General features: G+C 68.2%; 4 protein-coding genes across 4 annotated transcripts; all 4 read right to left on the bottom strand.

Moving 5' to 3' along the window:
* Nucleotides 1-194: 194 nt before the first annotated feature.
* On the bottom strand, nucleotides 195-2,411 carry EMIHUDRAFT_95144 (hypothetical protein; the record flags this gene model as incomplete). Its single annotated transcript, XM_005794327.1, has 4 exons — nucleotides 195-489; nucleotides 520-1,315; nucleotides 1,676-1,995; nucleotides 2,197-2,411. 4 exons carry the CDS (start codon nucleotides 2,409-2,411, stop codon nucleotides 195-197), a joined length of 1,626 nt encoding a protein of 541 aa, XP_005794384.1.
* Nucleotides 2,412-10,469: 8,058 nt separating this feature from the next.
* On the bottom strand, nucleotides 10,470-12,523 carry EMIHUDRAFT_194568 (hypothetical protein; the record flags this gene model as incomplete). The annotated part of the gene is made up of 6 exons (XM_005794326.1): nucleotides 10,470-10,597; nucleotides 10,668-10,734; nucleotides 10,813-10,897; nucleotides 11,004-11,149; nucleotides 11,325-11,840; nucleotides 12,035-12,523. 6 exons carry the CDS (start codon nucleotides 12,521-12,523, stop codon nucleotides 10,470-10,472), a joined length of 1,431 nt encoding a protein of 476 aa, XP_005794383.1.
* Nucleotides 12,524-12,755: 232 nt separating this feature from the next.
* EMIHUDRAFT_431888 (hypothetical protein) lies at nucleotides 12,756-13,436 on the bottom strand. The gene has a single exon (XM_005794325.1). The coding sequence runs from the start codon at nucleotides 13,337-13,339 to the stop codon at nucleotides 12,860-12,862; it is 480 nt and encodes a 159-aa protein (XP_005794382.1). The 5' UTR covers nucleotides 13,340-13,436; the 3' UTR covers nucleotides 12,756-12,859.
* A 364-nt stretch (nucleotides 13,437-13,800) lies between these two features.
* On the bottom strand, nucleotides 13,801-18,253 carry EMIHUDRAFT_194566 (hypothetical protein; the record flags this gene model as incomplete). The annotated part of the gene is made up of 5 exons (XM_005794324.1): nucleotides 13,801-14,550; nucleotides 15,768-16,147; nucleotides 16,577-16,643; nucleotides 16,761-17,010; nucleotides 17,784-18,253. The coding sequence occupies 5 exons, from the start codon at nucleotides 18,251-18,253 to the stop codon at nucleotides 13,801-13,803; spliced, it is 1,917 nt and encodes a 638-aa protein (XP_005794381.1).
* Between the last annotated feature and the right edge of the window lie 2,224 nt (nucleotides 18,254-20,477).

Below are 20,477 nucleotides of genomic sequence, written 5' to 3'. Positions count from 1 at the left end.
TTCACTACTTTTGTTGGAGAGGGCGCCGTCTGGCGCCGTGTCCGCGGGGGCGCGTGCCCCGGCGGGGGGGGAAGCACATGTCCCAGGTCCCACTACCTCTCCGTCAATGTGCCGAGAAGTGACCGCATGCTGTCCAATGTGTTTATGTATCTCTACCCGGTGATTGGGCTCGCTCTTTTCCAGTGTTTTACGGTTCACTTCTCTTCCCCCACCTCCGAGCAAGTCGTCGCGAACGCCGCCAGCGCGTGCATCGCCACCGACGCGCCAGCCGTGAAGGGCACCGCAACAAAGTTTGCGTAAAATGTCCAAAGCCCGCGCCCCGGCAGGAGGAGCCCGCCGCCGTCCACGCCAACCAACTTGAGCGCCACCACGAGCAGGTGCGCCAGGCTGCCCGCGGCGAGGCCCTTGCGCAGCGTCGCAAAAGTGGATGCCGAGGAGCGGCCGCGCTCGGCGGCGTCCTTGAGCACGTAGCAGACGCAGGCCGCGAGCCTGCGCGGAGAGAGGGGCTGGGCGAGTGACCGGCGCGTGCGCGAGCGCATGCGGCGACGGCTATGTGTCTCGCGCCAGGTCCACGCCGAGTAGGCGCGGCTCATTCTCTTGCCGAGGATGGCGGGCACGGTCGCCATCGGGAAGGGCGACACGACCGGCAGCACGGCGAACCACGCGAAGAGCGCCGCGCACAGCGCAAGCTCCGACCGTCCGTCGCGGCTCGAGGCGGCCTCCGGGTCGTCGGAGGCGCTCTTGGGGGCGAGCGTGGCGAGAGAGCCCGCGAGGCCGCGCACGAGCCGGGGCATGTAATGTCCACTGCGGGTCGGTTCAACCGTGCGCACCCACACGCCCGCGCACAGCAGCGCCGTCAGCCCGTGCGCCGCGCCCGCCGCCGCCTTGAGCGCTGCGGGGTACATGTCGTAGCCGTATGCAAAGGCGGGCATGCAGACGGCAGCGGCACACAGCCAGGCGGAGCTGGTGAAAAGCGCCAGGTTGAGGCGGCGGTACGTGGCGGAGGAGAGCCGATCCCAGCCCGCGGCTGCCGCCGAGCGCAGCGCCGAGGCAACCGCCCAGATCAGCGGGAGCGGCAGGGCGTAGGCTTGTGCGATGGTGAGCAGGTTGTGGCGCAAGCCGCATACGGCATCGATTGCCGCATTCGGATGCGACGACAGCGCGACGCACGAGCAGGCGGTCCAGGCTGCGCCCGTGGCCAGCCCGCTGAGCGTGTACGCCTTGGTGACCGCAGGCAGCGCCGGCTTGGACGCAGAGAGCAGTGCAGCCGCTCGCGGCAGCGCCGGTGCTGCCCTCAGCACTTGGAAGGCGCAGCCTGGCGCAACCAGCACGGAGAGCAGCAAGAATAGCGGAGATTGGTGTCGGTGCGACATCGTCGACAACGAAGAATGGGCACGGCACTAAAAGAATTTAAACAAACATTCTGGCACAACACTGGGCACGGGACTGGCGCGCACTGGCACTAAAAGAACTCTTAGCAGGGCCCCTCGACAGGTCCGACAGGGCTGCAAAAGTAAAACAAAAAGCGCGTTGCTGCTGATAGCACTGTTCCGTTCGCCCCGCCCGACGTGGATGGGCTGGAGGCTACTCGATCATTGCGACCGGCGAAAGCTGAGCCGGGCGATGAGCTTGCGCGCGAGACCCTGGTCCGACGACAGCCGCCCTGTGGCCGCACGGGCGTGCAGGTCCTCGAACTCCTTTTGGTACAGTAGGTGGAGAAGTTCCCCCTGCTGTGGCGGTGGCGCGTGTGCGCCGATGCCGACGAGGCGGCCGACGCCGCCCGTTTGCTTGGCGACGCGATTCAGCCCGGGCGCCTCGACAAAGGCAGCGAGCACCGGTTGACCCTTGAGGAGCTGCAGGCGAGGCTGTGGCTGGAAGTGCCCCCGGGAGGTGTGCTCCACGGAGGAGTGCGCGAGATCCACGGCCACGTCGTGCATGTCCATTCCATCCTCCCGGTTGCCAGACAGCCCCATCGCCCGCAGCCAGGCGGGCAGCCTGTCGAGAAGGGACTCATCGCTGGGAACGAATGGCAGAATTTCGAACGCCCTGCCGCCACTGTCGTGCGCACCCCACATTGGGCCGGCACGCCCAAGCGAGGTGACGAGCTGCAAGGAATAGAGAAGCCCCCCGCCGTGAGAGCCACGGGCTTGGACGACGTGCTCCCCGCAAGCGAGCAGCAGAGGCTCTGCCACGCACCCCTTCCCGCCTCGCAGGCTGGTGGTCTGCACGCCCTTGCTCGTGATGTAGTGAAGGTCGAGCTGACGAATACACCAGTCAGCGCGGCAGTTGATGGCGGCGAGGCTGCGGTGTGAGGGAGACTGCAGCGAGACCAGGAGGACGATGCGGTGTAGGAGGTCGTCGGAAAGGACAGACAGCGGGCTCTCGGCGCCAAGCCGCGGATGCAACGCCATGGCCACTGCTAGTGCGGCGCCTGGATGTTCAGCAGCTGCTCCTCCACTGGCACTCTCCAACGCGCCGCTCACCCTGCTGCTCCGCTGGCCTGCTCCACTTGCCCTGCTGTCCCCACGTTCGTACAGCGCCAGGAAGGGAAAGGCCCTCGAGAGCTCGGCGGGAGCAGCGGCGCGCGACATCTCGATATCGTGGCTTTACTAAAAGTGCGCGAAAGAAAACGCGCGGCCGCGCCGCGGTCGTGCGTCGCTCAACTTGCGCGCTTCTCGGGCTCCTCCTTCCTCCGCGTCGCTCTCCTCCGGCGACACAGGCACCGCCCAGACAGACGGCGCTGCCGACGCGGTTCGCATCGGCCTCCCCCTCGCGGCGCTCCCTGCGGGCGGCGCCGGCGGCGAGCGCGGCAATTGGGACGGGGAGCGCACTCGGAGGAAGGTGACACGTCCTCGATGCCGCACGCCTACATCGACAAGAACTTCATGGTGTGGCAACAGAGCATGATGGACACTAAGCGGATGACGGACCCCGGCACGAAGGACCTTGGCGCACACGACCGGAGCGAGGAGCTGGACGTCCCGGCCCGGCCTTCGGACCCAACGAACAAGAACTACTTTGGCTACCCCCGAAACGTGATCGTGGACAATCTTAACGCCAACACATGCATGAGTTGTCAAAAGTTCCGTTCATCGAGGGAATGGTCAACGCGTCGGTTAAGAGGATGGAAATGCGATCGTGGGTCGTACCGGTCAAGTGGGAGAACTTTGATCTGATGCTGTGGCAGGACTTGAAGGGCCGAAAGAATGAGATTCAGTGGGTGCCCCCAAAATTCAAAAACGAGTCTCCGCCCTTGGCGGACAAGTGGCGCGACGCGGCGACAATGAAGGACACAGACGCGAAAGCGATCTACAAGGTCCTCGCCGGCGCCGACCCCAACGACCTCAAGGTGTGCAATGCCGAAATTGTTACTGAAGACCTTCTTGGGCCCGCCTGCTCCAGCCTCACCAATGTGTGGGGTGAAAGAAACGATGCCGAGCTGTTTACGAATGCGAAAGACGAGAAAGCCCGCGTCAACCCCCTTTTCTCGTCGAACTGCGTCCAGCCAACCTTCCCGTCCCCGCAGCCCGGATTCCTGGCCCACGGGCTGACGCAAGGCGCCAGGACGTACTCCACGTCGGGCCCTTTCATGTACCTTTCGAAGTACGCCCCGCAAGACTTCTTCGACCGCGGCAATCGGGCCAATCCAAATCTCCCGTGGGTCCCAGGGACTCTCCTCACTGACATCGCCCTTGGCGGGCTCCCGTTCCGCAACCTGTTCCCCACCGACCACGGAGGCACGTACGGATACTCGAACCAGGAGATCATGGAGCTGAGCATGCCGTGCTCCCCCGGCCGTGCGCCTAACAACAAAGACAAACCATGCTCGCCGTACTACTACAGCAAGGGCGAATGATCCACTGCAGGGTCATCAATCAGGGTGCCGAAAAATGCCGTCAGTGGCCACACCCTTCTTCCCACCCACGCGGACCGTAGCGCTACCGCAACTAATCGGAAAGTGCAATGGAACCATGAGCCGTTAACGTGGACGTAGCCAGGACGAATGCTAGTGCAACGCGAGCACAACCAAGCAAGGCGCGCAGATGTATTTGCAGATCGATCACCCGACCATCCCTGCATATGCCTTGGTCCGGTGCCGCTGACGAAATACGCTCGTCGGCACTGGGCCAATCCTTGAGTGAGCGCTGAACATTGAAATGTGCGTGGGGGGGCGACCGGACGGACATTTTATTGGTTCCTTCTGATCTGTGATCTCGAACATACCCTCTCCACCACCACCGAGAGCAAACGCTCCTCGGTCACACACAGGTGGCGCTGTGATTGTGCGTGCAAACCGCCCTCTCAACATGCCCCCGCCTTCCCCAGTTCCCCTACGACTCGGGCGCGGAGCCGTCCACCTCCATCACCTCCCACCTCGTCCTCCTCCTCCTCCTCCTCCTCCTCCTCCTCGGCCGGGCCCGACGCGTCCGCGCCCGCCCCGGCGCGGCTCTGCCGCCGCTGCTCGCGCACGCCTTCGAGCAACAAGCTGAGCGCGGACCCGCAGCCCCTCGTCGGAAGGCCACGAGAGGGAAGCCGCGCCGTCGGCGGCCAGCGGCTCCTCGCCGGCCTCCGCCGCGTGCGCCTCCGCCGCGTGCGCGGCCAGCGAGGCGGCGGCCGGCGAGGCGGCGGCCGGCGAGGCGGCGGCCGGCGAGGCGGCGGCTGGCCACTCGAGCGACGCGTCTGCGCGGAGGTCGCCCCACCGCCCAAAGCCGTGCCGCGCCAGGCCGAGCAGGAGGCGGCGGTCGCAGAGGGTGTCCCACCAGCGGGGCGCGTCGGGCCAGGCGGGGAGGGGCGGGAGCGCGTCCGCGCCGTCGCCGTCCGCCATCGCCTCGTCGAGCGCGCGCAGCCCCAGCAGGCGAGGAACCGCATCCGGCGTCGAGACACGCGCGGCCGCGGCGGCGAGGCCTTCTGCCGCGCCGCCGGCTTCGTCGTCGTCGCACGGCGGCGTGAGCCGCGCCGCCGCCTCGCGCAGCGCGTGGAGGAGCGCCGTGTCGTCCCTCGGCCTCCGTCACTCTCGGCCCCTTGAGGTGCGACCCCCTCCCCCGCCCAACCCCGGCCCTCGGCGGCCGGCCGAGCGCCGCCGGCTCGCCGGACGGCACTAGGTGCGCGGGCGTGTTTGTGACGGAGGGGTCGGTGAAACGGTGATGGTGAAGGAGGGGTCCCTGAGCCAGAGCTGGAGCGCCGACGTGTACAGCGGCTCGCGGCTCGCGACGAACGGCTTCTGCCCCAGCCAGTTGGAGAAGTTGACCATCGAGAGCTGCAGCTGCGCGCCTAGAAGGTTCCTCGAAGGTTCCTCGAAGGTTCCTAGAAGTTCACCATCGAGAGCTGCAGCTGCGCGCCTAGAAGGTTCCTCGAAGGTTCCTCGAAGGTTCCTAGAAGTTCACCATCGAGAGCTGCAGCTGCGCGCCTAGAAGGTTCCTCGAAGGTTCCTAGAAGGTTCCTAGAAGTTCACCATCGAGAGCTGCAGCTGCGCGCCTAGAAGGTTCCTCGAAGGTTCCTAGAAGGTTCCTAGAAGTTCACCATCGAGAGCTGCAGCTGCGCGCAGAGCTGCTTCTGCGTCAGCTCCAGCCGCTGCAGCGCGCGCTTCACCTTGCCAACCAGCTCGGGCCGCCACACCTCGCCCGGCGGCGGCAACGGGCCGGGAAACGGCGCGACGCCCCATCGAAAGCCGCAACCCACCCCAAGAACTCAGTGGCTTCCAGCAGCGGGGAGCTCTCGGGCATGAGCAGAAGCATGGTAGATCCTGTCGGGTCCACCTCGGCGTCGAAAGAGTCGGACATCGTGGCCTCCGAGGAGGCGCGGAGGACGACTCTGAGTGCGCCTCAATCCTCCCTTCTCGCTTCCCTAGTTCGACGAGGAGAGAGAGAAGGTACTGGCGACGCGCACAGGCTGACGTCAGCTCTGCCTCTGAAGTGCCCACCTTTCAGAGGAGCTTATTTGTCGCCAACCAGATTTCGATCTCGTCGCCAGTCTCCGATTTCTCTTTGATGTCAGGCCATGTGCCGCTCGCTCGTCCGCCCAAGTGACTTGGACGCGCGGTCGAGGGCACCCCACCGTTCTTGGGGCGCGCTGGCGCTCGCCAGCAATCGTCCCCCCACCCATCCACCCTTTTTCTTTGAGGCTGTCGCTCCGAGAAAACTCGTCTCGCAGCTGCGAGAAGTTATCCTTCCACAACTACTCGGCCAGGCGGAGGCGCGGCGGCGGCGGCGGCAGCGGCGGCAAGCAACCCCAGCAAGGGCAGCGACATACTCTGAACCTATGTGATATCTGTGTGTGTGTATTTACATTCATGTACAAAAGCTAACCGTGCCCACTAGTGTACATCCTGACCGTGGTACTACCGTTCACGGTTGGGAAGCTGCCCCTCGCCGTCGGTATATCGCCGGCGCCGGCGCGCCGCAAGGGGTGGCGAGGACGTGGTTCTTGTCCCGCGGCCCACGACCTGGTTCTGCCCTTTCTTCCCCCCACCGCGAACGCCTCTAGCACCGCTCCCAGTTGCTGCCCCACGAGGGCAGTAAGGCAATGGCTCGGGCGCGCCGACGCCGCATTGCGATCGCCAGAGTGCCCAGTCTTGCCCATAGAGTTGCTCGCGCACCCACTTGGCTTGGTCCGGTGTCAGAGTTTTCGCGTCAGACCCGCCGGGCTTCGTAGATGGCGCCGAGTTTCTCTGTGGAATGTTTGCGAAGGAGCAGTTGATGCCCTTCCGCTTGAGTGCCTCCTCGACCCGGCGCGAGAGGACCGCGGGTGTCGAGTTGTAGCACACGATGGCTCGGCTCCCGGCGAGGTCGGGATCGAGCCACCAGTTGGCGGCGCGGAACTGTATGCCCGCCTCGCGGTGAATGAGCAGGTCCCACGCGGCGACCGAAAGCGCCTCGGGCGGTGAGGGAGCCGCCGTAGTCTTCACCGTTCCTGCGGGCGGCCGCGCGCCGACGGTAGGCTTGCTGTCACCAAGCACGTACCGAGAGCCCTGCAATCCGACGCCAAACAGCTCACTTGATGCTGCGTCGACGGGGATGTTGCCGAAGAGGACGAGGCGAGGCCTTGCGCGCAGCGCGTCGACGAGCTCACCCGCGTGACGAAACATGCGCGCGATCTCGTTCATCGACTGCTTTTTCGCTGGGAACAGGGCCGTCCCGCGCAGAGCGTACTCAAAGGCAGAGATGAAGCGTTCGGTGGGTTCACGCATGACAACCAGCGTCACGTTCACGCAGTACTCGCGAATCCACGAGCTCTCCGTCTCCCCGTGCTTTGGCCCGATCCACAGGCGCGAGCACGAATGCGTTTTAAGCGCCGTACCGCCGCTCTTTGGAATGTGGATGAGCCCGGCAGCCGTCGGCTGTGCCTTGAGTGCCACTCTGCGGCATCGGTAGAAGCGCGCTGCGCAGCTTGTCGGGGAGCAGGCCCTGGGTGCGTGGTCGGCGGAAAGCGGAGGCCGGACGCACGTGGCCGGTTGAATTGCTCGTGACGGGGGTTGCAGTGACGGGGGTTGCTTGATGTGGTCAGCTAAACCCAAGACACCGCAGGAGCAGTGTATGAGGGACGGCCGGGTGGGTACCCACAGGGCACCGTGCTGCGCCTGCAGCGAAACACGCCCCGGCAGTTTGTGACCCACATGCTGCCGCGCGCGCAGGGTCGCACCCAAAGCTGCGACCGAGCTCACACGGCGCGGCACTTGCCTGCTTCACGAGCTCGCATTGGCCGCCGTGCGGCAAGATGCGATCGCCTGGATGAACAGCTCGGTGCATGCCGTCGCCCCGTTGCGAGACAAGGGCGTTGAAGTGCAGCTGCTGCTGTTCGAATCGTTCGGCGGGTTCGGAAAGGGGGTCCGTGAGATCCTCCGGAAGGCGGCGGACGTGCTACAGAACAAGCTGACGCGGGCCCAGTACCTCGATGAGGTGACTTGGACCACTAAGAATTGGCTGGGGCTGCAAAAGCAGCGTATCTCAGTCGTTCTTCACACGGCAATCGCAGAGCAGGTTGTGAATGAGCTTGCCTCTGGCGGGGGTGGGCGGGTGCACGGAGCTAAGTGCCTCGCCACCCTCGCAGGAGTTGCTTAGGCGGCTCCCGTGGTGTACCTGTGTTAGTGCCAGTGCGCGCCAGTCCCGTGCCCAGTGTTGTGCGAGGGAGTTTTGTTGTAAAATTCTTTTTCTCGCGATGTCCACCCAGGGTTCCGGCTCCTACCCAGATAGGGGGTCTGGCCTACGGTTAGACCCCATGCAAAAGGTAGGTAGGTCCGGTTTTGACCGCCCCAGAGGGCCCCGCAATAGGTAGGTACCCCCTATTTTCGTCTTTTTTCGCTTCGCTGGACGCTGCGCGGCCTGGCTGGGGGTAGGTAGGTAGGTAGGGCGTTTGTGCGAGTCATAGGGAACAGACCCCCTATCTGGGTAGGAGCCGGAACCCAGTGCGTTAGGGTGCGTCTGATTCACAGCTTAGGAGAGTACCGGGTACGGTAAACGCAGAAATGCATGCGGGCGGGCCTTCGTTCGCAAGCTTACACTACTATCACAAATGCTACACGGGAAGCCTTCCTAGAATCTGAACGGGAAGGCTATCGGTAATGAGCGTAGATTCTGTCCGGTGGCAAGCACGGTGATGGTGAGCGTCTCTCGCCCCTGGTGAGAGGTTCCCATTTGCCGGCCCGGCTGACGGGTTGGCGACGTCTCGTGGGCACCGCTGCATCTGGGATGGACAAGTTACACCTGGCATCTGATTTTGAAGCGCACAACTTCATGGTCATCTCGTTGCGTCTGCTCCCAAGATGCTCCCAGATTCCCATGTGGTCCCCAGCTCCAATATCTTCAAGGACCGGGCGAGCGGAACCTAGCGGAACCGAAGGGGCTTTGTTGAGTCCATTTGGGAGCCCCGGCTTGCCATTCACAGGCCCTACTTACACAACCTACACCGTTAATTTTTGTTGAATATGCCGATAGGCCCTCGGGAGCAGCGGCGCGCGACATCTCGATATCGTGGATGGACTAAAAGTGCGCAAAAGAAAACGCTGGGTGTCGCGCCGCGGTCGTGCGTCCGGTCCGCTCAACTTGCGCGCTTCTCGGCAATTCTCGAACACGTCCTCGATGCCCAAAAGAAAAATAGTTGCCCGAGCGGCAATCGAGCGAGCGAGGGCGACAAGGGGGCTCTCCCCGTCGCCCATGTGCACCGGGGCGGGCCGCCGCCGGTGCACCAGATTCTTGAGTGACAGACTTTCACCCGCGCTGGCTGTATGTAGGTGTAGCCTGTACTGCTGTTGGGGGCCCATGGCCATGCTGTGGTCTCGATCTCGATCTAGTCTCTCTGTCTCGTGTCTGGACTCTGCAGTGCACACTCATCACTCTGGTCACTTGAGCACTTGAGCACTGGATAGGGTCGATTCCGCATGGTACGGGACCCCTCGATCGTCTCGCCCTCTGGTCACTGCACAGTGCTCAGTGGACCACACGACCGCACTGGGCATGTACATGCGCCGGGTCCCAATAAAGTACCTCCACCACCCTCGCCCAGGGATCTACAACGCTGTCTTAAGGTCCGACAGGTTCGGCACCGGGCACCGCCTCGGTATACAAAATGCGCCTGCGGGCGGACCCTCACAGATCACAGATCACCACTACCAGAGAGGCGCGAGAGGGAAGCAGAGTGTTCGGGACGATCGCGATCGATCTCGTGTATCTCACACCTGAGGTCCACCCCGCGTGACGCGTGATAACCTAGGTGGGCACTAACCACCTAACCAGAAACCACTATGCACGCGCCTCTGTGCGCCGACGGCGAGGAGGGCTCTGTGCGTCGTCTGTGGCGTGTGGGCTCTGCGTGGCGGCGTGGGAGAGCCGCGCTGGAGACGGGAGGCGTCACACTCCTACCAGCGGCCAGCGCGCACTTGGCACTTAATCATGCACTTAATTTACCGAGATCGGCAGAGAGATCCCAGGGTAAAGACGCTGGGCTGTCCAGTCCGGGGGTGCGTCGAACGACCTTCCAAGTTCCATATCACCCTGGGAACGTCCGGGTGTTGGAAGTAAAGATATTTTATTTTACCGAGATCGGCACCCACAAACTTAGAGCCGTAGCGAGTACGCTCCCTAATGTTCACTAAAGGGGCTCGAGAAGTCTCCAGTCGCGTATCGATGGCGAGGAGGGGACTTCTAGGAAGGTCCCGCCGAGATGCAGCGGCCATGCGCCTGACGGGGCGAACGGGGTTGGTATGAGCGGCGACACCGGCTCTCTCGCAATATCTCCCTCGCGCGCGTGGTCGAACACATGGATCAGTCAAGGGGCCCTTTCCTCGCAGGCAATGCAATCCGCCGGCACGCGCCGCATTTGACTCCGTCGACGCGCGCCGGTGCCATCGGCAGCGGGGGCAAACCCGCGGGGCCGGGTGTCGTCATCTCAACGGGGTTCGAACCGGGTGCGGGCCAGGGGCGCGGGAGAGGGAAGGGGGGGTGTCTGGGGCGGGGGTAGCGCCTCAGCCGATAGAGCTAGCCGGAGAGCGGCCGCTCGCGCTGCACGAACCCGACGGCGGGCCACTCCTCCCCCGGCTTGAGCGGCGCAAAATTGAGGCGCAGCTTCCGCTTGCCGATCCGGAGGCGCCCCTCGCGCGCGGCGCCTAATCTCGGCCGATCGAGGGTGACCTCTCGGGTGATCTCGCGGCTCGCCTCGGCAGTCTCGGGATCGACCAACGGCTGTCGTCGCCGCCTCGACCGAACCCATCTGCACAAAGGCGGAGCCGTAGAAGAGTCCGCTCTCCCGGTCGCGCAACCACTCCACCTCGGCACAGCTGCCCGCCGCGGCGCCGGCCGCCGCGGCGAGCGCGTCGCGGACGGCGGTCGCGTCGACGACGAACGGCAGCGATCCGACGAAGACGCGCGAGGACGGCTCGGCGAGCGGTCTCTGCTTCTTGGCGCGCCTATTGGGTGTCGTCGGGGACATCGACATGTCGTGGCATCCCTTTTGGCAAGGCTGCTAGCTTCGTCTGCGCGCGCCCTCCGCCGGCGGCGCCCGTGGCGTCCGACCCGCCGCCGAGGCGCTGGTCGGGCGCGCGCTTGTCGGCCATCACAACCTCTGGCATCGCCTGGGGGGCGACGTAGCCTTCCTGGCAGAGCGGGCAGCGCAGGCTGGCCGGGTCGGCGGTGGCGGCGTCGCTGCAGCGGTTGCACACCTGCGACATGAATCCACCAGAGTCGGGGCGAACATACAGAGAGAGGGCACTCGAATACAGTGAACAAGTCGATCACAGCTGACTCCATCCGAGTACAGCTGAGTGCAGTCGAGGCCGTGTCCTCTCGAGTGCGGGGGAATACAAAGAACCGTGCTCCGTATCTAGGGCTGCTCACGATGACCGGCACTGCGCACACACCGGCGGGCGGAGGCAGCCTCCCCGCGCACTTGAACTGCCCGCGGTACGCCGCCCATGGCGCCGCGCACACGGCGCACCAAGACTCGACGTCGCCCTCCAGCGCCGCGGACGACTTTGCCTCCGGCACCTGTTCGAGCCGCCGGTCGAAGAGGTAGTTCTTGCCCTTCCAGAAGCCGCCCTCGGGGAAGGTGCGCATGTACCGCTCTACGCCGCCGCGCACCATCGTGATGTCGCTGATCCGGAAGGTCGGGTCCGCCTTGACCATCTCGTCGAGCAGGGCGGTGGCGCGCTCGCACCGGATGCCGCCGGTGCAGTACATGAGCACCTTCTTGCCCGAGAGCGCCTCCTTGGTCTTCTCGTCCGCGAGCCACTTTGGAAACTCGCGGCTGTTGCGCATCTTTGGGTCAAGCAGCGTCGCCCCGCCCTCTGGAGGCGCAAAGTGGCCTATCGCCGACTCGTACGCGTTCCGCACGTCGATCACGACCGCGTCGGGCTGGGGGGCATGGGGAGAGAGGTTGAGGGAGAAGCGCGCTCGCGGGAGAGGCAAGCGGTGTTGAGCTCGTGGCCCTACTGCTACTACTACTGCTACCGCTGGCCACCTGCTTGAGCAGCTCGTGGTACTGCTGCTACTACTGCTACCGCTACTGCTACCTGCTTGAGCAGCTCGTGGTACTCGGTCGCCTCGACGTGCTTGGCGGATGACGCGGCGAGCGCCGGAGCGCGCTCGCCGGCGAGACCGTACGCGACGAGCTCGTCCGTCTTGCGGACGGTGAGCGCCTTGAAGCGGCGCGACGCGGGCAGGCCGTCTGTGAACTTGAAGTCAGTCTGGTTGAAGAGCTCCGGCTTCCATGCGCGCAGCGCCTCGCAAAAGGCGCGCAGGCCGGCGGCGTTGCCGGTGAGCGTGCAGTTGAGGCCCTCCTTGGCGCAGCGGCCGCGGCCGCAGATCGAGTGCTCCTTGCCCAAGGCCAGAAAGTGCTTCAGCGCGGAGGAGCACTCCTTGTCGGTCCACGGCGGCTCGACGTACTGGTAAAAGAGCAAGATGGAGATCGGCTCCTTGCCTTCGACGAGCCTTCTGGCCTCCGGAGGGACGGGCGGCAGCGGCCGATTGATGGTCGGCACCGCTTGCGCTGGCACGACCGCGCTGGAGCTGGAGCTTGCGGCAGCAAGCTCCGACATCTGGGCACGCCAGGCAAGAATGAAGAAAACGTCGGCTTTCTCTATTGCAGTAGAGAAATCCCAGACTCCCTAGGGTGGGCGACGGATAGCGCACCACACACCTCTCCTTAAAATCCCTGTGTGGTGGCGGCGTGCCGTCCTCCCATCCCTCCCTTGGGTTGTCTGTTTTCTTTCTTTCTTAGTAGAGAAATCCCAGCTCCCAGACAACTCCCTTGGGTTTTCCGTTTTCTTTCTTTTCTTTACAGTAGACAACCTGCCGATCTCTACGACTGGGCACCGCCTCGGTATACAAAATGCGCCTGCGGGCGGACCCTCACAGATCACAGATCACTAGGACTACGTACTCACGGCCGGCGGCTGCTGGTGGGTGCTAAAGACCTGCGAGAGCAGCGGGAAGGTCTGCTCGAGCGCGTACCCTGCCGGAGCACTGCCTCCATGGGGGACTTCGCCCGTGGACTCAGCGGCAACGTCGGCCCACCCCCTCCTCACCACTCCCCCGACCGTGCCCACTGTGGCCGAGAGCTGCGCGACGACGTTGGCGGCGCGCGCGAGCTCCTGCTGGATGATGCGCACGCGGAAGCAGTTGCGGCCCACGTTGTTGTCCTCGCGCAGCGGGTCCTCAATGTAGAGCGGATCGAACCAGAACTTCTGGTCAAAGGTGCGCGACGCGCCGCCGCTGCTCGGCCGCGGCCGGCCGGCACTCCCGTGACCGCCGCCCCATGGGATCGGGACGCCGAGCCCGAGCCCCGACCCGGTGCGCGTGAGCCCAACGCCACAGCCGACCTCCGCCGGTCGGGGCCGCTGCGACCCGCCCATCTCCAGCAGGTCCAGGGCAGGGCTCCAGTCGCCCGCCTCCGAGGCGGGCCGCCGCCGCGCTCCCCCTCCTCCTCCTCCTCCTCCTCCGCCGCCGCCGCCGACGCCCGCGCTGCTCGGCGGCCGCGCGGGCGTCTCTGCGCCGCCCGCCGTCGGACCGGCCTGCGCCTCGGCCGCGCCCCCCTCCCTCTTGGGGCCGAGGGGCGAGCTGGAGAGCAGAGGGGCGGGCATAGGGGCGGGAGGGTCGCCCGCCGCGGGAGGGACAGCGGGGACGGCGGCCGCTGCCGTGCCGATTGTTGTCGTGCTGAGCGTCGGTGACGCCGCTACGAGCGACGAGAGCGGCGGGGGCTGCGCGCGCGGGTTTGCGGGGGAATGCGCCGCCTGCGGGACCGGCCACGGGCTGGGCGCGCCGCCGCGGTTGCGCGCCACAAACTCGCCTACTCAGTCGGCGCCCGCCCTGTGAGCTAACCCACTCGACGAGCTGAGCGGCCACGGGTCGCAGGCTCGCCCAGCCGCCCGTTGCACGAGACCGCCACTCCGGTGACGGTGGGGTCAAAGACGGTGCCGTAAAAGTGGAGCAGGCGCGCAAAGATGCCGCCCAGCGAGCGCAGCGCGCCCCCCTCGGGCGGCGCCGCGTCGAGCGCCTGCAGAAAGCGCAGCACGAGGAGGAGGAGGCCGTAGGCGGAGAGGCCGCCGAGGTAGGGCTTGTCGAGGGAGCGTCGCGCGAGGAAGTGCTTGAGCACGAGGAGCAGCGGCCGGAGCGGCGGGTGCTCGCGCAGCGCCGCGTGGACAAAGTCGTTGGTGTAGAGGCCGAGGTGTAGCGCCGACTCGAAGGAGACGTCGAGCCGCAAGGGCGCGCCGCCGCCGACCGTGTAGCGCGTGGCGAACGAGACGATCGGCACCTTTGCCGGGACGACGCGCACGGTGTCGGCGATGACCCACGCCTGGTGGAGCAGGCAGCGCGCGAGCGACGCGTGCCACGTGTCCTTGGGGATTGCGTTGCGCCCCTCGAGGGCGCCAGGCGCGTCCGGCATCGCCTTGGTCGTCCGCACTTGCGGGAGCGAGACGACGAGGTCGATGTCGGAGCCGGGCCGCATCAGGCCGGTGGCGTACGAGCCAAAGGGCCGCACCTGCGCCCGCGGCCAGAGCAAGTTGACCGCCGAACGCACCTTTGCGATGGCGGCCACATGCGCCGTCTCGTGCCGCAGCCGCTCCTGCGAGCAGTGCGCCTCGAAGGCGGCGATGTCGTCCGAGAGCGCGGCGTAGAAGGCGTCGAGCGGCGCGGCGGCGGCGGTGGCGGCGAGCTGAGCGATGTGCGCCGCGGTGGCGGAGAGGCGCGCCGCCGCGAGCGAGAGCTGACACGACGCCGGGGGGGCGAGCGCGGGCGGGACGCTCGCGGCGACGGCGGAGGAGGGGACGCTCGCGCCCTTCCAGCTGCACGCCGGCGAAAGGCCACCAGCCAGCCCGCCGGCGCAGGTGCCGAGCAGGGGCAGCTGCCCACCGAGCGTGCCGGATAGAGAGACCACCTCCGCCTCGAGCCTCGCCACCGCCGCACGCAGCGTCGCGTTCTCGGCGGCGGCCGCCGCCGCCGCGGCGGCAGCGGCGGCGGCGGCGCCTCCCCCAAGCTGACTGCAGCCGGTGGCGGCACTGCCCACCTCCACGCCTCCAGCGGCGCCAAAATGAGCAGACGCCGCGCTCGACGCGGGCCCGCCGCACGAGCAAGTGCGGCAGCAAGCGTGCGCCGCCGCCGTCGCCTCCGCCACTCGCCTCGCCGCCGCCGCTCGGCCGTCCGTGTCCGGCTCGCCGCAGCCGCCCGGCAGCGGCGACTCGGTCTGCGTCGTGGCGTCGTGCCGGGCAAGGCAGCGCGGGGCGAGCGGCTCCGCCGCCAGCGAGGGCGGGAGGGCCTCCGACGCCAGCGAGAGGGGGAGGCGGAGTGGCGACGGCAGCGAGCTGGTGGTGGCCGCCGGCGAGGGGTGCCCCTGCCTACGCGAGCAGGTGCGAGAGCAGGCTACCACGAGGCCTCGCGAGGGTAGTGCATACGAATCGAGTGCAGCTGAGTGCAGTGGAGTACATGTACATGTTGCATGGGCACCCGGCTTGAGTAGAGTGGAGTGCAGTCGAGTACGGTGTGGCTTCCAGGGTGCTCGCCAGACGGAAAGGACGTGTCCTCCGCATCTGAGTGCCCCTGCCTCGCGCCCGTGACGCCCGACGGCGACAGCGCGGGAGCACGCCCGCGGCCGGAGCCGCCGGCGACGCCGCCGGGGCTGCTCTGGGCGGGTGGCGAGCCAATCGAGGCGAGGCCGCACGGGCTCGCGCCTTGCTTGGCGTCCCGGCGGCAGGCGGAGCGCTCGGCCGACCGCGGCCGCGCCTAACCTCGGTCAACCTCGGTCCATCTCGGTCCGTCTCGGTGGAGCGCTCGTCAGGCCGTGACCCGCGCCTCGCGGTGCCGGACGGCGGAGCCGCCGCCTCCGCTGTCGTACTGGGCCGCGCAATCGGTCTCCTCGCCGCGCGCCGACAGGGCGGCCCGCCCCCCGTCGCACGGCCCTGCCCTCTCCGCCGCCACCCGCGGCCGGCAGCTGCAGCAGCCGTCGTCGCTCAGCGGGCTCTCGTCCAATGCAGCGGCGCGCGGCCGACGCGCAGCCGGGGCTCCGGCCATCCTCCGACGCGGCGTGGTGAGCACGTCTGCGTACCGCAGCCGCTGACGGCTGCCCAGCTCGCCGTCGCGCGCCGCGCGGCAACCCGTGCCGCCTCCGGTCCCCTCGGAATACGCGCGCAGCAGCGGCGGCGACGGCTCGCCGCTGCCGATGCTCCCTGCCGTGACGCCCCCCTCGGGTGGCGCCAGGATCGGGTCGGGCGGCGGCGGCGGCGGCGGCGGCGGCGGCGGCGCAGCCGTTGATGGGGCTGGAGACTGCGCCTCCAGCAGCGTCCGCAGCTGCAGGCTGAGCGAGTCGAGGGCGAGCGGAGGAGGGGCATGCAGCGCCTCTGCCCGGTGGGGCGCCGGCCGTTGGCGCGGCGGCGGCAGCGGAGGGGGCAAATCGTCCTCCTCCCACCTCTCCTCCGCCGCGTCCGCCGCCCCTCCCGCCTCCTCCTCCTCCGCCTCCGCCCCTGCGCCCGCCGACACGCCGCTCGTCTCGCGCGGAGACCACGCCCTGCCTCCCGTGTCTGACTCTGCGCCACCCCCCTCCGGTGCCGCCGCGCAAGCCTCCCCCTCCGCCTCGTCGCCGCAGCTCAACTCCTCACTTGCAGCCTCGCTCGCAGCGCTTCCCACCTCGTCGCTCTCGTCGCTCGCTCCCGCGGCCACGGCCCGCTCAGAGCTGCGCTGCCCCTCCCCCCGCCGCGCCACCTCCGCCGCCTCCGCCGCCGCTGCGGCCTCCGCCGCCGCAGCCGCTGCCACCGCCTCCGCCGCCGCCGCCTCCTCGCGCACGAGCGCCTCCCCCACCGAGTCTGCGTGCCACGCGAGCAGTGTGCGGCCGAGCCTCGTGAGCGCCTTGTCGCTCGGCGTCGCGACCAGCCACAGCGGCCGCTCGTACACCTCCGCCAGGAACCGCGCGCCGCCGCCGTGCAGACCCAAAGCGAGGGCGCGGAGGATCCCGCCGCGGCGCTCGCTGGCCGCGGCCCCCTCGGACGGGGCGCCGTCGCCTGTGGCGCCGAGGGCGCAGGCCAGCTCGCGGAGGCTGTCGAGCGAGGGTGGAAGGCCGCCGCCGCCGTTGCCGCCGCCGCCGTTGCCGCCTCCGCCGCCGCCGCCTCCGGCGTTACCGCCTCCGCCCTGGCTAGCTCGCATCACCGAGCGCACGCGCTCCCGCTGGCCGAGCGCCTCGCGGAGCGCGGCGGCGGCAACGCGCAGCGCCTGCAGCCTCCGCCGCCACGGCACCGCCTTCCACCAGTCGGGCCGCGGCCGCGGCGCGCGGGCGGGCGCGCCTACCGCCGGACAGCCTGGCTACATCTCGGCTGCACCTCGGCTGCATCTCGGCTGCATCTCGGCTGCATCTCGGCTGCACCTCGGCTGCACCTCGGCTGCATCTCGGCTGCACCTCGGCTGCACCTCGGCTGCACCTCGGCTGCATCTCGGCTGCATCTCGGCTGCACCTCGGCTGCATCTCGGCTGCATCTCGGCTCGATGTCGGGACTCTCTCTGTCCCGGCGGCCCCTGTCCCGGCAGGCGCACCTCCCGCGTGGAGGGTGAGGATGCCGCTGGCGGAGGAGGCGAGGGAGGGCGTGAGAGGGAGGGAGGGAGGGCGCAGACTGGCCGTGGAGGAGTGGCGGAGGAGTGGCAGAGGGCCCAGAGGCGTCCCGGAGGCATAACCTCGTGAGGGCGACGTCCAGCCGCGAGGCAACCCACGCGCCGAGCGAGAACCAGCCGGCCTTCTCGAACCAGCGGGCGAGCGGCAGCGCCGCGGCCGCCGCCGCGGCGGGTCCGATGGACCACTTCGAGGGCGCAGAGGCGAACCGCGAGTGCGAGAGGAGCAGCAGCGCCTGCCACGTCGCCCGCAGCGCCGCGTCCGAGGAGACAGACTCCTCGGTGAGGACGACGACGCCGTCGCTGAGCCGGATCGTGGAGAGGAGCCGCGCCTCGGCCGCGCGCTGCGCCGCCTCGCCCGCCGAGTCGGGCCAGCGGTCGACCAGCCCGGCGGAACCCATCGATGGGTGCACAAATGTAGTCGCGAGCTGCGGGAGCCTGCTGCCCTCCGGCCGCGTTTTGCTCCGTAGCCCACTCGCGCGTGCGCCAGACGCCTCGTCGACGCTGAAGAAGATGCCGCGGTGGGCGGCTGCCGCCGCCACCCGCTGCAGCTGGCGCAGCGCCGCCGCCCACGGCTGCGAGGCGACGGAGAGCAGGTCGACGCGCCTCGCTGGCGGCTGCCGCTGCAGCACGGTGAAGCAGAAGGCCTGCAGCTCTCTCTCGGAGGGCTCGGAGGGCATGGCTTCTGCTCCGGTGCTTCTGCTCCGGTGCGGCGTCGCGGCGGTGGGCACCGAAGCAACGCCTGCCCGTGATGAGTGGGTTTTGGCCCCTGTTGATGGGGTCTTTCCCGGCTACTTTGATTGCGGGAGCACGAGGGCTCCCACTCGCGCCCGGCGGCGCGCGGAGGAGGCCGAGAGTATAGGCCAAGTACAAACAAGAGCAGAAAGAGAGCTACGATACGACCGCAGTTCGGCAGAACCGAACTAGGAGGAGGCGCGTGACACACACAATCGAGGGCAGAATGGGCTAAACCCCACCTGGCTTCCTCCCGCTAAATACAAAGGGCGACAAGTTCTCTCTTGCACCTCGAAGCGCAGAAAGGCTGCCAACCTCCTCTCCCATCTGGCGCTTGCGTCGGGCAGCGTGGGCGCGGCATCCGGGACGGATGCGGGCCCTTCTCTCGCGGGATCGCTGGGAGCCGCTCGGCTCCCCACGCGCCGCCGAGCTGCGATGGCGCCACCGCAACGGCTGCCCCTCCTCGGCTCCCGCCCCGGGGCTGCCGAGATAGGTGCCCCGAGCCACCGTTTGCAACATCCGCGCGGAACGGCGGTGCTGCCGACGCCCCCCCGACCGGCAAACACCATGGGAAGGGCGGTGGTGAACGCTCCACCTCAGAAATGTCGTCGTCGTCGCGCAGTTCCCTTAAGTGACGTTCGGCGGCCGGCGGCGGCTGGCGCCAACAATCCGGATTTTCGTCTCTCGACGCGAAGATATGGTCCCGAGTCTCACTACTCGCCCCTCCATCCTGTAGGTCCGGACCTTGCCTGCTCAGTAGCCGCGATGAATCGTCGCCCTCATCGTCCGCGGTCATCCTTTCAGCCTCAAACGGGCCAAACGACTGTCTCGCCATCACCCATCTCGCCTCTCGCGGTCGCGTCACACCTTCCCTCGTGCCGCGAGTAGGCGCGTGAGTGATGGCCCTGCCGCCAGGTACACGGCTACACCTCGGGACGCCGTGCTGAGACGGGTAGAGCCGCCCCGCGGGAGCAAAAGCCGCCTCGCGCGCCTCAGCCCGCCGGGCCCCTCGGCGGCCAGTGTGGGGTTGATACGGCGGTGATAAACCCCTCTGACAGCAGCGCCTCACGGCGTGGGCTGCGAGGTCACTCGGGGTGACCCAGGGGGCGGCGGGGGAGCAATCTCCCGCCGGAGCAGCGGGTGATATTCCCGCTACTCGCTCGAGTTTGAGGTGCGCCGCGCCTCGCCTGTGTTGCCTTCCCGGCCGCCCCAGCCGCCCTCACCGTCCTCATCCCCTCCCCCACCCCCTCCCCCTCAGGCTAGGCCCTCGCCACCGCCGCTGCCGCTGTCTCCGCCACAGCCGCCGCCGTTTCCCTCCCCCCCACCCCCTCCGACGCCGTCGCCTCCGCTGCTCCCGCCACCACCGCCGGCCGCCTCAGCTCTCCCTCGCCCACTTCCCACACACCACCGCCGCCCTCCGCGCGTCCCCGCACGCCGCCTCCGCGCCTCCACGCCCCCACGACGACCTCCCGCCCCGCCCTCCCCGCGTCTCAGACCTTTGGCCGTGCTCCGCTCGGGGCGACTCGGCGCCGCCGTCGCGAGCACGCCGCCCTCGCCCCCGCCACCTTCCCCCCCGCCGCCATCCCCACCGCCGCCGTCGCCGCCGCCCCCGTCACCGCCACCGCCCTCGCCGCCCCCTCCATCGCCCCCGCCGCCGTCGCCCCCTCCGCCTTCCCCGCCTCCTCCATCGCCTCCGCCGCCGAGCCCTCCGCCACCAAGCCGCGCCCCCGCCCTCACCCCCTCCTCCCTCGCCGCCTCCGCCATCGCCGCCGCCTCCCTCTCCGCCGCCGCCCTCACCGCCCCCTCCGTCGCGGCCGCCGCCATCACCGCCGCCGCCATCGCCACCACCTCCCTCGCCACCACCGCCCTCCCCGCCCCCGCCAAGCCCGCCTCCGCCGTCGCCGCCGCCGCCGTCGCCTCCGCCACCATCCCCGCCGCCGCCCAGCCCTCCGCCACCATCACCACCACCGCCCAGCCCTCCGCCCCCAAGCCCGCCCCCGCCATCGCCGCCGCCTCCCTCGCCACCGCCGCCCTCGCCGCCACCCACGAGACCACCGCCTCCGAGAGCGCCGACGACATCAAAACCGACGTCATGGTGACCAGAGGCGCTCTGCACCAACAGCAACCCTTCACGCGATCTACGAGGGTGCACACGCAACGAGGCTCGAC

This window comes from Emiliania huxleyi (assembly GCF_000372725.1).
Source record: "Emiliania huxleyi CCMP1516 unplaced genomic scaffold EMIHUscaffold_1, whole genome shotgun sequence".
NCBI classification, from domain to species: Eukaryota; Haptophyta; order Isochrysidales; family Noelaerhabdaceae; genus Emiliania; species Emiliania huxleyi.
The sequence above is the reverse complement of the archived record's forward strand: the minus strand, read 5'-3'. Positions and strand labels throughout refer to the sequence as shown.

Excerpts from the sequence above, each read along its gene's own strand:
- EMIHUDRAFT_431888 (XM_005794325.1), bottom strand. The coding sequence starts at position 13,339 with ATGGGCGGGTCGCAGCGGCCCCGACCGGCGGAGGTCGGCTGTGGCGTT.